Genomic DNA, 18,072 nt, shown 5'->3' with positions numbered 1-18,072 from the left:
ATCACACAGTCTTACCTCAGTCAACTTCTTCCCTCCTTCTGTAAAAATTCAACGTCTCAGACGCGGACACGAGTGGGCGGGTGATGCGTTTGATTAAGTCTCCTGATTGGCTGGTGATAGACTGGTGGGCGGGGGATGCGTTTGATTAAGTCTTCTGATTGGCTGGTGATAGATTGGTGTCATTATAGCGCGTCGGAGCGGTTCATGCCAGGCTCGAGTCCGATCCACCACTCCGCAGAAACACTTCAAGAGCTACAGCAACACTGACAGCCAGGTTATATCCTCACGGTTTTATAGGCAATATCATGCTTCCTTTTGTAAAGGGGCGGCAGAAATTAAACGGGGGCGGGAATCACAGAAAGGGGGGCGGCCCGCACCTCTAAAACTCCTCGTGGAGAACCCTGTACTGTATTGCGAGGCTATCACCATGGTGATGACGCTCAGAGACGTAAGACGTAAGCAGGAGGAGTTTAAAAAAAAAAAAAAAAAGAACCCTGCGACACAGAGGGGGAAAGCTGTAGTGGGCCTATCGGAAGACATGTAATATGAACGCCAATCAGATATACTGCAGTGTATTTCTGTATAATCTTCCAATTTCTTTCCTCATCCCCAAAGATCGACTGGGAAAGCCTCCGAGATCGACCAGTTGATCGCGATCGACGGGTTGGTGACCTCTGCTCTAAGCCAATCAGAGTACGGCTTACATATGGCACAAGGGGCAGTAATGGCTGCACTCATGTCGAGGATGTAAACAAAGTTGACGCGGCAACGGACACACATGACATAGTGGATGTAATTTACATTCACAACTTTTTTTGCCGTCAGAAATATTTAATATTAAATTTTGTGACTCGACTGACAATAGCCGGCGGCATAACAAGCCACAGACGGCGATTTGCCGCCAGTGACCGGCTACTTTTAAGACCGCAGATTTTTATAGAAATTATTCAAGCGTTACACCAATAAAGTTCCAACAAAACTAGTTAAATCCCCTCAGTGATCTGGCCGTATTACCGTTTACGAAATTCCGGGGAAACAGCAGGTGTGTGTGTGTAAAAATAACCACGATGTAATTTCTAATAACATTTTTAGATTTCATCGAAATCAGAGAAATGGTGATCAAACATCCATCAGCTGTAGCTGCTTATCCTGCGCAGGGTTGCGGGCAAGCTGGAGCCTATCCCAGCTGACTATGGGCGAGAGGCGGGGCACACCCTGGACAAGTCACCAGGTCATCACAGGGCTGACAGAGACAAAACCATTCAGGCTCACATTCACACCTACGGTCAATTTAGAGACGCCAATGATCCTAACCTGCATGTCTTTGGACTGTGAGGGAAACCGGAGCACCCAGAGGAAACCCACACAGACATGGGGAGAACATGCAAACTCCGCACAGAAAGGCCCTCATTGGCCACTGGGCTTGAACCCAGGACCTTCTTGTTGTGAGGCGACAGCGCTAACCACTACACCACCGTGCCAGCCCAGCGATCAAACAACTCAATAAAATAAATATCTGTGGTAGGGATGTTAACCAATGACCGTTTGACTGATGGTTGACCGAATCAACGTCAACCAGTTAATTTTTTTTTGGTTGTCGGTTAAAAAAAAAAAAATCAATCGTTCTGAAGCTGCCGATTTTGGAGCGGAGAACCTGGAATTCTGTGTTGTAAACGCTTGGGGCATGCCATACGGTGTAAGGACGACAGCTGACAAATCAGAAACACCCATTCAGTCATGTCCCGCCCTCCCGCCCCAGTTGAAGACAGCTGACAAATCAGAAACACCCATTGTCATGTCCCGCCCTCCCGCCCCAGTTGAAGACAGCTGACAAATCAGAAACACCCATTCAGTCATGTCCCGCCCTCCCGCCCCAGTTGAAGACAGCTGACAAATCAGAAACACCCATTCAGTCATGTCCCGCCCTCCCACCCCAGTTGAAGACAGCTGCCACTCGGCGAAAGAAAAGTCTCAGTGTTGGATTACATTTTACTACGATGTTAACCAGGTACGTAACATCAAGGAAATTCTTGACTATCAAAGAAACAAGAACACGGCGCATGAATGAAGTCGATGGTTGATTAGTCTGGTGAATATTAATGTCAACGTAATAATAATACACAAGAGCTGAACTAAAACCTGGTTACTCACTGATGTTACTTAGCATCAGACAGTTGCTATATTAGCTTAGCAGCTAATCAGCTCAGCTCCAGCTATCCCATTCCCAATGGCTGTGCACAATTAGCAGCCATGTAACCGTAATATCAGTAGCTGGAAAACAATTGCAGTATGAGGTCTCTGTGGCTCACTTCGAAGAAAAGTGCCTAGTCCGTAGCAGTATGCTTCAGAGCAACTTCAATACCATGCAGTAATGGCGTGTTGATATTGGTAACGGCGTTATAACAATTGTAGCTAATTAATTAGATTACCCGGTGTTATAACAGCCTTTATTTTAACGCCGTTATTCCCATCACTGAATGTTATGTACTTCTTCTAGCACCTGACTTTATTTTCAACACCATCATGGCCAACTGAAACTGTCTCTAAGCTGGAGCCGTTTGTCCTCCGCTCCAATACAAACCCCTCGACATCAGTGCCACGGTTCACTAAATGTTTCGCGCTGTAGAAAAGGTAATGTGAGTGGAGGGCAGCGACTGGGACTGAATGTACGGATGCTCACGGTTAGATTTAGAATAGATTCTAATAATTCCGATTCTAGAATTTTAAACTCATAGGTTAACCAACTTTAACCAGCTAATGAGGCTCAGTGGTCGGTCAAGATTTTTTTTAGTTTTCGCCATCCCTAATCTGTGGTGAATCTTCATGTCATTCGGACAGTCGTATTTTTCTTTTGTATGGCTCACATTAACCATCACAAACATCAAAATATTTCAGGGGAATCTTATGACCGTGCCGAACTCACTCACGGTTTGTTTTCATTCACAATGTGATTCCGTCCCCCTGATCATGTCCAACTTATTTACTTTGAGTTTCATTTCGTCGAAAGAAAGTGAAAAAGACGACAATCCTATTAAACTCTTAAAACTGCAGATCAGGTAATGGGTTAACACAATAAAAACACATGCACCATAATGGGGCTTTGGATAGTTTTTGTTTATTGTTGGAGTTCAATTATAAATCATTAAAGCATAATGATTATCAAACTATATCTGCTTTTGATAAACTTTGTTAATCACTTTCCTTGAACTATTGAACTAGTAAATACATTGGAATAAAAAGGTTACTGTCAGGACGAGTGGAAAACCTCGCTGCTGGTCCGACTGGATTAAAGAGTTAACGTTGAGCTCTGCATTGTTAAATATTATCATCAATCACAGAATAAATGAAGACTTACTCATGCCCATTAAATAGGACACAGAGTTACTGCTGTGTGTCGTGAAATTGGTCATAGGGCTACACAACGTTTCCGACCCTTACCGCATGCTAGAAACGGGACGATATCAGGGAGCTACAGCAGCGTGTCGATATTGAAAATTATTCACACTGGTAAAGGAGAACTGAAGTCATTTTTAAACTTGCTTTATTTCTTAATGAACGGGTTATTCAATTATGTTTTCGGTTTTAGTAACCTTATATCGTGACTTGTATTGGCAACTAATTGCAATTAAATATTATACTTATCAGCCTATTCGGTTTTTAGCCGTGTTGAATTTAGTTTGTTTGGTCCATGGCAGGCGTCGCTTATCCGTGCTATTGTCATGAGACTTGTGCGAGACTTCGGAACGTGAAGTGTCAGCCAGGTGTCAGTGCCGCCATTTTGAAACAAAAACGAGTTTAAATGACGATTACTGCCGACTTTTTTCAAACTTTCCTGATTGCTATCAAAACAAACAAACCTTCCGGCTTGATTACGTCAGCATTTGAAAGAGGGTGCGCGCGTCTTTTGACAACGTTAGCAGATGTTGGTCACTTTGATTTCCGCTGTACGTTTTACTTCCGTCCTACGATGTCTCGCACAGGTCTCAACGAATCTCGTTTACGGCCATTGCTTTGACATATGGACTGAGATTACAGAGCATATTTCACACACACAACTTGCTATAGCAGTGACAAAATAGTGATCAAAAATGCATTCCGATATTTAATAAAATGAGATAAATAGAATTTTGATTAAAAATTTGCCTTCAGTTCTCCTTTAATCTTTTCCCATTCCAGTGTAGATGATGTCACGACAAAAATTACTTCCAGGTGCAACAGGGTTAATAAGCTACTGATTTTAATCCTGGGTTGGTGCTCCTGGCCAAAGTTAACACAATCTACTGTATAATTTATACACCTCTTCTCCAATGTAGGGATGGAGCATATGACAGAAACATCATATATAAAAAAAAAAAAAATAAATAAAATTCTCGAAGATATTTTTATAATAATTCACAAAATACAGATTTGCTAAGAAAGTTCTAAAACTATCTTTAAAATAATTTTAAAAAACCTGTAGACAAACTGAGTTTATTAATACATTTACCAAAAATAAAATAAATAAATAAATAAAATTGAACAAAACTCAGGACACAATGTTAGGATCAGCTCAGATCCTCCAAAACAGGGTATAATTCTTAAACAAAAACTAGATGTTTATATTTTAAAGATATCACAATATGTACGATGTGGTTTATCATAATATTGATATCAACCCGTCCTCTCAATATTACTTTTTATTCCACAGTGCTGCTGAACTCTCAATTTTGAAAAAGTGATTCATTTTCATCCAGCTACAAATCACAGGTTTAAATTAATGCACATACATATATATATATATATATATATATATATATATGGTGCTTGAAAGTTTGTGAACCGTTTAGAATTTTCTATATTTCTGCATAAATATGACCAAAAACATCAGATTTTCACACAAGTCCTAAAAGTAGATAAAGAGAACCCAGTTAAACAAATGAGACAAAAATATTATACTTGGTCATTTATTTATTGAGGAAAATGATCCAATATTACATATCTGTGAGTGGCAAAAGTATGTAAACCTCTAGGATTAGCAGTTAATTTGAAGGTGAAATTAGAGTCAGGTGTTTTCAATCAATGGGATGACAATCAGGTGTGAGTGGGCACCCTGTTTTATTTAAAGAACAGGGATCTATCAAAGTCTGATCTTCACAACACATGTTTGTGGAAGTGTATCATGGCATGAACAAAGGAGATTTCTGAGGACCTTAGAAAAAGCGTTGTTGATGCTCGTCAGGCTGGAAAAGGTTACAAAACCATCTCTAAAGAGTTTGGACTCCACCATTCCACAGTCAGACAGATTGTGTACAAATGGAGGAAATTTAAAACCATTGTTACCCTCCCCAGGAGTGGTCGACCAATGAAGATCATTCTAAGAGCAAGGCGTGTAATAGTTGGCAAGGTCACAAAGGATCCCAGGGTAACTTCTAAGCAACTGAAGGCCTCTCTCACATTGGCTAATGTTATTGTTTATGAGTCCACCATCAGGAGAACACTGAACAACAATGGTGTGCATGGCAGGGTTGCAAGGAGAAAGCCACTGCTCTCCAAAGAGAACATTGCTGCTCGTCTGCAGTTTGCTAAAGATCACATGGGCAAGCCAGAAGGCTACTGGAAAAATGTTTTGTGAACGGAAGAGACCAAAATAGAACTTTTTGGTTTAAATGAGAAGCATTATGTTTGGAGAAAGGAAAAACACTACATTCCAGCATAAGAACCTTATCCCATCTGTGAAACATGGTGTTGGTAGTATCATGGTTTGGGCCTGTTTTGCTGCATCTGGGCCAGGGCGGCTTGCCTTGCCATCATTGATGGAACAATGAATTCTGAATTACAACAGTGAATTCTAAAGCAAAATGTCAGGACATCTGTCCATGAACTGAATCTCAAGAGAAGGTGGGTCATGCAGCAAGACAATGACCCTAAGCACACAAGTCATTCTACCAAAGAATGGTTAAAGAAGAATAAAGTTAACATGTTTTGGGATGGCCAAGTCAAAGTCCTGACCTTAATCCAATGGAAATGTTGTGGAAGGACCTGAAGCGAACAGTTCATGTGAAGAAACCCACCAACATCCCAGAGTTGAAGCTGTTCTGTACAAAGGAATGAGCCAAAATTCCTCCAAGCTGGTGTGCAGGACTGATCAACAGTTACCGCAAATGTTTAGTTGCAGTTATTGCTGCACAAGGGGGTCACACCAGATACTGAAAGCAAAGGTTCACATACTTTTGCCACTCACAGATATGTAATATTGGGTCATTTTCCGCAATAAATAAATGACCAAGTACAATATTTGTCTCATTTGTTTAACTGGGTTCTCTTTATCTACTTTTAGGACTTGTGTGAAAATCTGATGATGTTTTAGGTCAGATTTATGCAGAAATATAGAACATTCTAAAGGGTTCACAAACTTTCAAGCACCACTCTGTGTTGTTTGTCGCTATAACGTGAGAACTTTGCAAACGTTCCTTAATATTAAAGTAACTCAAACAAATTGAATCACTTCTTTAATAAAACTGTTGTAGCCTAATTGTTGACACGTTCCTGTATTGTACAGTAAGAAAACAATATAACAACACTATGTGGTGTTATTGGAAAATAATCAACTGGTGCTAAGAACGACTCCGCTTCATCACATCAGGCTGTCGTTGACTATTTTCCTGGTCACAGCACAACACTGAGTGTTTATTCCTCAACGTAGACAAAACATATTCCGGTAAACAAAGCTGTGAAAGTAGAGAACTAAAAAGAGTTGTATCCTTTGGGTTTGTTCCTCAGATAATGATTAAACCACTGGACGGTTGTATGAAGTCAGAAGAGGATATGAGAACGTCAGGAGGAGTGTAACGAGACAGTCAATGACGGCGTAGCTCACTCCAGTCCCGTCTCGTCCAGAAGGAACGATATAAACTGGGCCACCTAGCGCAGTTCTACTCTCAACCAGTCCAGCTCAAATATTTGAGAGTAGAACTGCACAAGGTGACCCAGTTTATATCGTTCCTTCTAGACTAGACCGGGCCAGAGTGGGTAGAAGTTATATGCACCCTAGGTACCCCTACTTTCAAGCCAGAAAGAATCAAAATCAGTGAAAAGTTCAGGGAGAAGAAGCGATTTGTGTGGAAACTGCTTGTTAGGGATTGATTGACTGATTACTCCATATCTTCATTATTAATTGCAATTATGCAAATTTGGGTAGAAGCTATATGCACCCCAGGCAGACCTACCTTCCTGCCAAAAAGAATAAAAATCAGTGAAGGACAGAGAGAAGAAGCGATGTGTGTGAAATGTGGATGACGGACAACACATGATGGCATAAACTCATCGCCTGGTGGCCGGATGGTTGATTGAATCAGTTGTTCACAGGAAGTAAATGTCAAAGCAAGGCACTGGAACAGAACAGGCAAATTATATCCCATCAACACTGATTATCTGTTGTGCTGGGGATCATTTTCATATCAAAGCATCCCTTGGGCATATGAGAGAGAGAGAGAGAGAGGTGTCATCTTGCCTCATCTGTCCTGTTCATTTTCACCAAGATGTGATGAGGAAAAGGAAATGATTTCCATAACAGGCGAGATGGCACAAGGCATGACAAGACGAGGCGAGGCAAGGCAAGGCGTCTCAAACCCACAACCCACTCAACATCCAACATCCCTGGACACACAGAACCAACCCAAACCTGCTTAAATTTGTAAAGCGGAAACTTGTCAAAGGTGTTCGATAGAGGGAAGAAACTGCAGTGAAGTAACCGTGATCCTGACCTTCACCCACATCTACTTCACTTTTACATGGATCCTTTCTTTTTCTCCCTCCTTTCCTTTCCAGGCCAGTTATAGCAAACGTGGCACATATTTTCCTAACTGGTCGAACCTCAAATCCAGTGTCACGGCTCTGCATTGCTGGTCCCTGGTTAGTTTTATAAAGCTTATTAAACTTGTCTGTGTGCAAATTTATAGTTTACTGGATGCATTTATTTTTTTATTTTTTGCACAGCTGTGACTTGAGCAAAACATTCACAATGACTTATTAACAAACAGTTTAACAAGACAGAAATAGATTTTAACTTTACATAATGTAGACATTCATAGCTGTATGTTTTATGCTTTATATATAAATAAACACACACACACACACACACACACACACACACACGGTATCCCAAATCACTGAGCCAAAGTTATAACCCAGTTAGCTCTTAACCCTCATTTAACTCTTTACAGACCTGTAAAACATTATGACTTTTTAAATTAATTTAACTTAATTACAGCTTTCCTAACAGGACGCAGACACGAACTAATGTCTTTAAAACGTTTTTATACATGTAAACAGATTGCAGGTCGAAGGAAACAAACAAAAACAAGTTAGAACAACAAACCTGGCTGGCTTTGTAAAACTGCTTCTTTAAGCCCGCGACAGACATCTTTCTTCACTTCACACACGGATCCTTGTTGGGTTTTTTCGATGTAGGAATCTGATAAACTTGTAAAAAAAAAAAACCCACTCCAGAATAAAACTCTAAGCGTTGATGAGATAACCAGGCGCAGAAACCGGATCTGTGTCGGTGTTGATGCTAAGCTAGTCCGCTCCGCTGCTCTCCTCTCTCCCCTCAGACATCCAGCTGCTAACGGTTTCTGCTTTTTCTTTCTCACCGTTTATCCAGCTTTTGTGCTGCAAACAATATTTAAAAATAAAACCAACCAGGACTACTTGAGTTTAAAAATATCCGTGAAAACGTTCTACAGGTTCAGCGTCCTATTTTTGTTTTTCTCCAGCTCAATGGAGCTAAAGCGCCGGAATGAACCACAGAAGCTCAGCGCTCCTTCGCTCTGGAGTTACCATTCCTTGCGCATGCGCGGTGCGGAGAAAGCAAATTGCGGACAACTGCGGCCTCTAGTGGACGCCAGCTATATGTACACGAGCTGGTACTTTCTAGAACACTTTCTGAGATCTTCTTCTTCTTGTTTTGGCTGCTCCTGATTAGGGGTCGCCACAGCAGATCTTTCTGTGATTGAGCATACCTAACAACCTGCTCGTCGGTCCTGGGATCGAGATGCTGATCTCTTCTGCTCTTCGGACCTGCCTGATCCGAGCCATTCCACTGAATCGGTGCCATTTCCGTCCCTAGAAAATCTCATCTCATCTCATTATCTGTAGCCGCTTTATCCTGTTCTACAGGGTCACAGGCAAGCTGGAGCCTATCCCAGCTGACTACGGGCGAAAGGCGGGGTACACCCTGGACAAGTCGCCAGGTCATCACAGGGCTGACACATAGACACAGACAACCATTCACACTCACATTCACACCTACGCTCAATTTAGAGTCACCAGTTAACCTAACCTGCATGTCTTTGGACTGTGGGGGAAACCAGAGCACCCGGAGGAAACCCACGCGGACACGGGGAGAACATGCAAACTCCGCACAGAAAGGCCCTCGCCGGCCACGGGGCTCGAACCCGGACCTTCTTGCTGTGAGGCGACAGCGCTAACCACTACACCACCGTGCCGCCCTCCCTAGAAAATTATATGTATAAATGCACATAAAAATTTACTTTAAAATACATTTCCTTATTACGCAGAATGTCCTGCACATTGATCTGATTTCAAATTTCATCTCATCTCATCTCATCTCATTATCTGTAGCCGCTTTATCCTGTTCTACAGGGTCGCAGGCAAGCTGGAGCCTATCCCAGCTGACTACGGGCGAAAGGCGGGGTACACCCTGGACAAGTCGCCAGGTCATCACAGGGCTGACACATAGACAACCATTCACACTCACATTCACACCTACGGTCAATTTAGAGTCACCAGTTAACCTAACCTGCATGTCTTTGGACTGTGGGGGAAACCGGAGCACCCAGAGGAAACCCACGCGGACACAGGGAGAACATACAAACTCCGCACAGAAAGGCCCTCGCCGGCCACAGGGCTCGAACCCGGACCTTCTTGCTGTGAGGCGACAGCGCTAACCACTACACCACCGTGCCACCCTGATTTCAAATTTAAGATATATAATTGTAAGGATTAATAAAAACTACCTAAAATGCTGAAAAATAGCATGTGTTACCTGTCCCCGCACTCTAACTTTATACTTAACTATGAAATATTATGATTAAAATCCTTCAGAAACAGTATTTCTTTTGCACTGTTGTGTGACTCCATATCCTATCCATGGTTTAAATATATTTTTTTCATAAGAAATCCACAATATCTTAGTTAAAATACACATTTTAGTCGTGTCCCTGGGTTTTCACTCAGTCCTGTTACCCAAACATATTACCCCATATGACAAATTTGGAACATTCCATAAATCACATGCTCAACAGGAAGTTAGATCAGTTGTGTCTTCTGAAGGCCATGGGAAGACCAAAAGTTAGTTCTCCCATTTACTTTTCTGTATATTTGATGATTTTTTTTTTATCTTTGACTGATAAGGTCAATGTCAACATACTGTCCTGTTATTTAAATTATTTCTTGGATGATATTTGTTTATCAGCCCTGTGATGACCTGGCGACTTGTCCAGGGTGTACCCCGCCTTTCGCCCGTAGTCAGCTGGGATAGGCTCCAGCTTGCCTGCGACCCTGTAGAAGGATAAAGCGGCTAGAGATAATGAGATGAGATGAGATGAGATATTTGTTTATTTCAAAAATACAGATTTTTGGTAAATCACTAGAATGTGCTAAGTGTGGTCATGCTATTAGCAATGAAGCCAGGTGGCTTAATTCCATGTATTACTGTAGCTAATCCTAGGCTAAAAACTCAGTCCTGTTACTTTCAGTCCTGTTACTCATATAAAGAGTATGCAGCCATCTTTGACTTCCAAACCTTGTAAAAAAATAAATAACGTAGCCTGAGGTTGACCAAATACACATTTTGAATAGTTAAATATGTGTGTTATTATAATCAGTGTTGAAAAGATATAACAAATTAAGTTTAATTTGGGAGTGGTACAACAAGCAAATGGCACCCATTCAGTAGAATGTCCCATCCATCCTGGTGCCCTGTGTCTGGTTGGAGTCTCATTGCATCGCTCCTGTGGCGGGCGGCCCCATGTGGACAGTTGGGGGTTACACCTGGAAGACGTGCTGGACTCTTGCAGTGATGCTTTTGTGGCTGGGGACTGCAGTTGACTTGCTGACTCTGGGACTGCGGTTGTGGTGAACGGTTTTGCGCTTGGGTTTCCGTCGGTAGGGGGTTTATAGCATCAACGAAGCTGACTTTATGTTAGGACTGTTAATGTTATAGTCATGTTGTCTGTTATTGCCCAAATGAGGATGGGTTCCCTTTTGAGTCTGGTTCCTCTCGAGGTTTCTTCCTCATGTCGTCTGGGGGAGTTTTTTCTTGCCACCGTCACCACAGGCTTGCTCATTGGGGATAGATTAGGGATAAAATTAGCTCATGTTTTAAGTCGTTCAAATTCTGTAAAGCTGCTTTGCGACAATGTTTATTGTTAAAAGCGCTATACAAATAAACTTGACTTGACTTGACTCGACTTTCGTCTCCATTGCTCCCTGTCTTCCGCATCCTTCTCTACCACACCTGCCACTTTCATGTCCTCTCTCACCACATCCATGTATCTCCTCTTTGGCCTTCCTCGTTTTCGTGTGCCTTGCAGCTCCACCCTCAACATTCTCCTTCCAGCATGCTCTGCATCTCTTCTCAGGATGTGACCATACAGGGGCATAGCTGGGATTTTTCACACACTGACTGGCAGCCTGAGTACATTATGTAACAAGAAATAATTACCATTGGTAGTTTTAGGTAGCTTAGGAACCATCTCTTCCATTATTGCTGTTTCTTCCATGTTTTCTTGATGTTGTGTTCTAGAAACGGCACTAAAACTTAGCTTCAAAGCCACAAAATGCAACTTAGATGGAAAAATATATATATAATAAATTGCTTACCTCTCTTCACATCGAAAGAAGGAGGAAAGTTTTGCTTGTTTTGACATGGCGAATTATTAACACAAGAGGAAATACTCATAATTCGCAACTAAAAAGACTGCAGCTACACTGGCAGCTTGACCATGCTTTCTAGTGCAATCGTGTTGCGCTTGCGCAGAACTGTTTCAGTCCTGCGTGCCTTGGCTTGTGCACCTGAAGGCATGCCTTGGGCTGCGCGCGCGCCTAACGAGCTCCGGGATGCATGACGTTAACAAAGAACACCTGTCTTTAATCAATGAACTATGTTTGGGCTATTTAAGGACTGCGCCCATGCAAGGATGATGCAAAGTATTACGCCGCATCTAGTGTGCCTTAGAGAGCCTTGTTTCCTGTTCCTGTTGACCTCCTGGTTTTTCGACTCCTGTTTCTCGTCCCTTGATCTTGTATAGTTTTGCCTCTGATATTCTGTCCACACCTCGATTGACCTCCTGCCTGTTTCCTTGATTACGACTTTGCCTGCTGTTTCGGACTGCTTGCCTGTTGTGTGCGTTTCAGGCACTTTATGCTCATATCGCGCTGTGTATTATTTAACATATCTGCACTTACATCCGCCTCTCCCACACACACTCTGACAAACTGGATTTTCGCGCTCAAACCACAGGAAGTCAAGGTTATAGAAACCCTAATGAGGCTGAGGTGACAATCTAGTTTTTTTTTTAAATGTTAGAAAAATTACAGTGGGCGCTTTTCTAATATTCTTATGCGGCTATTGAAAAAATGTATGGTCTGACAAAGGGGGGGGGTCACGGGCACCCCAGGACCCCCCTAGCTACGCCCCGCCATACCATCTCAGTCTCATCTCTCTTAGCTTAATTCCCAAGCTCTCTACATGTGCTGTCCCTCTGATGTGCTCATTCCTTATCCTGTCCAACCTTGTCACTCCCATCGCAAACCTTAACATCCTCAACTCCGCCACCTCCAACTTTGCCTCCTGTCTCTTCGTTAAGGGGACGGTCTCCAATCCATACATCACAGCTGGTCTCACTACTGTCTTATACATCTTACCTTCCACTTTTGCCTGGAGTTTCCGATCACAAATGACTCCTGAAATCCTTCTCCAACTGCTCCACCCTGCCCACACTCGCTTTCTCACCTCACTATCGCAGCCCCCATTTTCCTGCACAGTTGACCTCAGGTACTTGAATTCACCAACTTTCTTTATGTCTACTCCATATATATGTATATGTCTACTCCATATATATATATAAAACAAGGGCGGCACGGTGGTGTAGTGGTTAGCGCTGTCACCTCACAGCAAGAAGGTCCTGGGTTCGAGCCCCGGGGCCAGCGAGGCCCTTTCTGTGTGGAGTTTGCATGTTCTCCCCGTGTCCGTGTGGGTTTCCTCCGGGTGCTCCGGTTTCCCCCACAGTCCAAAGACATGCAGGTTAGGTTAACTGGTGACTCTAAAATTGACCGTGAGTGTGAATGGTTGTCTGTGTCTATGTGTCAGCCCTGTGATGACCTGGCGACTCGTCCAGGGTGTACCCCGCCTTTCGCCCATAGTCAGCTGGGATAGGCTCCAGCTTGCCTGCGACCCTGTAGAAGGATAAAGCGGCTAGAGATAATGAGATGAGATATAAAACAAATTTTCAATTTCTAAACTTTATATCGATTCAAACACATTTTACACTCACCGGCCACTTTAACTTGTTGTTGATTCTAAGATCCCTGTTCTTGGCTGCAGGAGTGGAACCCAATGTGTTCTTCTTTCTGCTGTTGCATGCTGAGATGCTTTTCTGCTCACCACGGTTGTAAAGAGTGATTATATGAGTTACTATATCCTTCCTGGCAAAAAATCTTGAACCGATCTGGACATTTTCCTCTGACCTCTCTTATCAATAAGGCAGGGCTGCCAACTTTTCGAAATTCCTGGGAGTGAGATTTTTTTGGGGGGGGGGTCGACTGCAAAATTTTCCGCACACCATGCAGTAAGTGGGAATTTTGTATTCAGTTTGATATTCACTTGTCCCCCTGCATTCTGGTGTTTTGTTTTGTTTGTTTGAGATTTTGGATTTAGTAGATGTTCCTGCATTCTGGTGGATTTTTGGAGTGGCCTGCTGTGCCATACCTACATTCTTACACACCTTGACTTGCCAGGCCTTCAGCTTGTGGCCAACAAAAGCACCAAGTTTTGACTTAAAAGCCCCCACACTAGAAAACTACAGATGACTGCCAATGTTCCTGTAGCCCTATAGACCTGTGTTTCAGATTTAAAGGCAAGTTCATGTTTGAAAATATTTCATCAGCTAAGCCTAAACACCTTCTGAATTGAAACTAAATGTTAAGTTTTTAATAACTGTTGCAAAAATAAGATTGTCCCTCACTGACTATTCATTATGCATTTAAGGGCTTTCCCCACCACTGGGTTCAGCAGAAGATTGGCATGGGGAAAAATATCAACAGCAAAAGAACAAATAAAATGCTTAAACAGTAAGCAAAATGTGCATGTGCTACAAGAAACATTAAAATGATTAAGTTTGAACAGTATTGAAACACAAAAAGCTGAACCTTGGCCATAGGTGGGAATGTGCACACAAAGTTGGGCTTAAAAATTTTGGTCATACTTAAATAAGCTATATTAATATATTTCTTATTAATTTATTTCTTATCTATGTTTCTTATTAGTAATAGAGCATTCGTCAGGGCCTGTTATCTGACAAATATTCTCTACCTGTCTTGCCCTCTTTGAAACCCTGTCTCCTCAGTATATTGTTCTCTGTCTTTTTTTTTTAATTATTCACAATTTCAAGTTCTTTGATATTACAGGTGACCATGCTTTATTTACTTTAACTGAGCAATTACATACATCATAAATAATTAAAAATAAATACCCTGTAAATAAACAATAGGTATGGTGGCTAATGGCTCTTCTTGCATTTGTAATATTATCTCTTACTTGCTTTATTTTACAACATTTCCAGTATGGCTTCAAATAAAGTCATAAAGTATGATAACATACAGTAAACAAACTAAAAATGCACCTTAATAAACATGTGCTAAGGAGGTGCTCTCCTGTGCTGCTTGTTGGGGAAGATAGAGGCCGTGGCACGGCAGTAGGCCTATAATGATTTAGCATGCCTAGTACACAGCTCTCGATATGCCATTAAATATTCTCACAACACTTATAGGCTAAAACGATTAAGAAACTTTATATAAGTTCATAATTACGCCAGTAACACCACACATTGGCGTGCATATGTACAAACCTGTCTGAGACACCCGTCTTCAACTCGGATACCTTCTTCTCTCTTCTCTTCCTCTAAATTGACGGTAGGCAATTATCCAACTTCCGGCGAGTGCAGCATCATTAGATGCGCCACCTACCATAGGGGAGTGTATACAGAAGGGAACACCTCTCTGCCTGTTTAGCCGTGCGTAAGGCGTAACTGATCGATCGCAAGTGGTTGGCGTGATGCAATGGGTAGCCTAGATCAGATAGATAAACTAGATTTTTTTCTAGTGTGAGAAATCGTAGGTATGGCATGTGAGCGTGTGAAGACAATCAAATGTGTGTGTCTCACGCTCATTGCGTGAGAGTTGGCAGCCCAGAATAAGGTGTTTCACTCAATGTTTTTTTTTTTGCTTTTCGCACCATTCTGTGTAAACTCTAGGGACTGTTGTGTGTGAAAACCCCAGGAGATCAGCAGTTTCTGAAATACTCAAACCTGTATCTGCATGATTTTATGCATTGTGCTGCTGTCAAGGGATTGGCTGATTAAAGAACTGCATGAAACAGCAGGTGGATGGGCGTACCTAATAAAGTGGCTGGTGAGTGTATGTAGATTCCTATAATAAAACTAACCATACAATAAGGTTGACACTCTGCTATTTAATGGATTATTGTAAGCACATTAACCCAATCATTCAGTCAGAACATTTTTAAGAGCAGAGAGAAGACTTTATTTGTCACATGAACACAAGCACAGTGAAATTCCTCCTCTGCATTTAAACCATCTGAAGCAGTGAACACATGCACACACATGTGAGCAATGAGCGCGCACACACACACACACACACACACACACACACACACACACACACGCCCAGAGCAGTGGGCAGGTACGCTACAGCACAGGGAGCAGTTGGGGGTTCGGTGCCTTGCTCAAGGACACTTCAGCCATGATACAAAGAGAGAGGAACGTGCTGTTCATTCAGTCAACTCCCCTCACATTTTTCCTGCCAGTCCTGGGAATTGAACCAGCAACACTTTGGGTCCAAGGCTGCTTCTCTAACCTTCAGGCCATAGCTGCCCCCATTTTATTCTGATTACTCTCAATAGCTTTACTGTATTCCGATGTAGGTGTATACATCAATGTTTTAATCCTGACTGAACTTGTATCAAGTTCCTCATAAAGTGGCCTGTGAGTGTATGTGTGTTTCAGTTATAAAGTTCAGCATTTAACCACACTTTCAGTAGGAAGAAGGGGTGTAAATACTTTGCTAAAAGTTCTCTTTCGGGTGTTATTCTCAAATGAGCAAGTTTACAAATGCTCCTCACTGTACATTTGGAAATATTACACATGGAGGACAATTTGCTGAGAAATAATAAAAGAAACATTAAAACTTTGAGCAATTTCATTAAAAAGCTGAACACACTTGCATATTCCACGTTGCAGTAACATTGTGTAAACTACTCAAACGTTAAAACATTTTAGTATATCTACAAAAATGCTCAAGGAAAATTTTTTTAAAAAAAACTTTATTTTATCAGTTACTTGTCAGTGAGGAATTATTTTCTCTTTACACAATAGTCTTCTTCTTGAGATTGAGTGGAATAACTGTTTTATTCTATCCACATTCACTGGATTTTGGGAAACAGAGCATTTTTATTTAAAATTTTTTGCAAATTTGATCAATAAAAACTTAATACAAAACATCTGACAAAATAATTTCCGCTTAGAATGTATACAAACCAGCGAAACGACAGGAGCCATTTGTGAAAAACACTATAATAATTCTTGAAAAAATTATGCTTTCTTACCATCAAATACTTTTATTCCACATTTTGTTGCTTTTTTTTTGTATTTTTTGGGGTTTTGTTTTCGAGTAGTTTTTATTTTGTCCTCAGTTGGTTCAGCAACATGCTCCGCCATTTTGTTTTTCTAAGCTGATATCCTAGTAGTAGAGTAGCCAATCAGAGCACACGATTGCTCATATCCAGTGAATGTGGACAGAATAAAACACTTTCTAAATCAGCCTTGGGTGTTAAATAGACACAAGATCAACTAAACATGTACATAACTGTACCTAACATATACCGTGTGAGTAGGTGCTATAACAGCGCTAATCATGCTCATAATTTACTTTCATATCAATTTGTTATATAACACAGTCAGATTTTAATGTTATTACTCCTGTTGTATACTGTTCAGAAATTACACTTCTGTTAAATGTGATCTTTATACTGTACTAAACAAACCATGATAACAGCAGTTCACATTATGACCACAAGGAGGCAGCAAATCTTGCATGTTTATTACGATTTACAGTACCAGTCAAAAGTTTGGACACACTTTCTAATTCAGTGTTTTTTCTTCATTATTTTTATGAATTAAAAGTCACTTCATGTCTTAAAGTAATGATGGATGTCATTTCTCTTTACTTAATTGTTCGGTTCTTGATATCATACTGTATGGATTACAGTATTACAGCTGTAGTGTGGAATAAAGCTGTTTTTCAGAGAGTATTGTTATTATTTACTATTTGATCTCAAATGCATTAAGAAGGCAAGAAACTCATCCACTAATTACCTTTTGTCGAGACACACCTGTTAATTGAAAAGCATTCCAGGTGACTCCCTCATGAAGCTGGTTAAGATAATGCCAATAGTGTACAAAGCGTCATCAAGGGAAACACTGGATACTTTGACGAATCAAAAATATCAAACTTGTTTTGTTTTTAACCCTTTTTGTGTTTACTACATAATTCCATACATGTTCCAGATGTTATTTCATCATTCTGATGTCTTCAGTCTTGTTCTACAATGTAGAAAATAGTCCCAATGCCTGTTTTGAAAAACATATGAATGAGTAAAGTAGGGGTGCACAAACTTTTCACTCATACTGTATGTAACATAACATGATTGTTTATCATAATATTATTTTAAAAATGATACTATACAAGAAATGTAAGTCAATAATTAAAATTGAT

At 41.2% G+C, this 18,072-nt stretch overlaps 1 protein-coding gene across 1 annotated transcript in view; it reads right to left on the bottom strand.

Annotated features, from left to right (window-relative positions):
- Positions 1 to 8,792, bottom strand: part of sh3gl1b (SH3-domain GRB2-like 1b) — a 71,367-nt gene extending 62,575 nt beyond the window's left edge. Inside the window, exon 1 of the mRNA XM_060932579.1 lies at positions 8,357 to 8,792. Within this exon, the coding sequence (XP_060788562.1) occupies positions 8,357 to 8,401 (45 nt within the window). The 5' untranslated portion in view covers positions 8,402 to 8,792. The remainder of the gene's footprint in view (positions 1 to 8,356) is intronic.
- Between the last annotated feature and the right edge of the window lie 9,280 nt (positions 8,793 to 18,072).

Source organism: Neoarius graeffei, chromosome 10, assembly GCF_027579695.1.
Source record: "Neoarius graeffei isolate fNeoGra1 chromosome 10, fNeoGra1.pri, whole genome shotgun sequence".
Taxonomy (NCBI): domain Eukaryota; kingdom Metazoa; phylum Chordata; class Actinopteri; order Siluriformes; family Ariidae; genus Neoarius; species Neoarius graeffei.
Note: the sequence above shows the minus strand (reverse complement) of the source record. Positions and strands in the feature narration are given on the sequence as shown.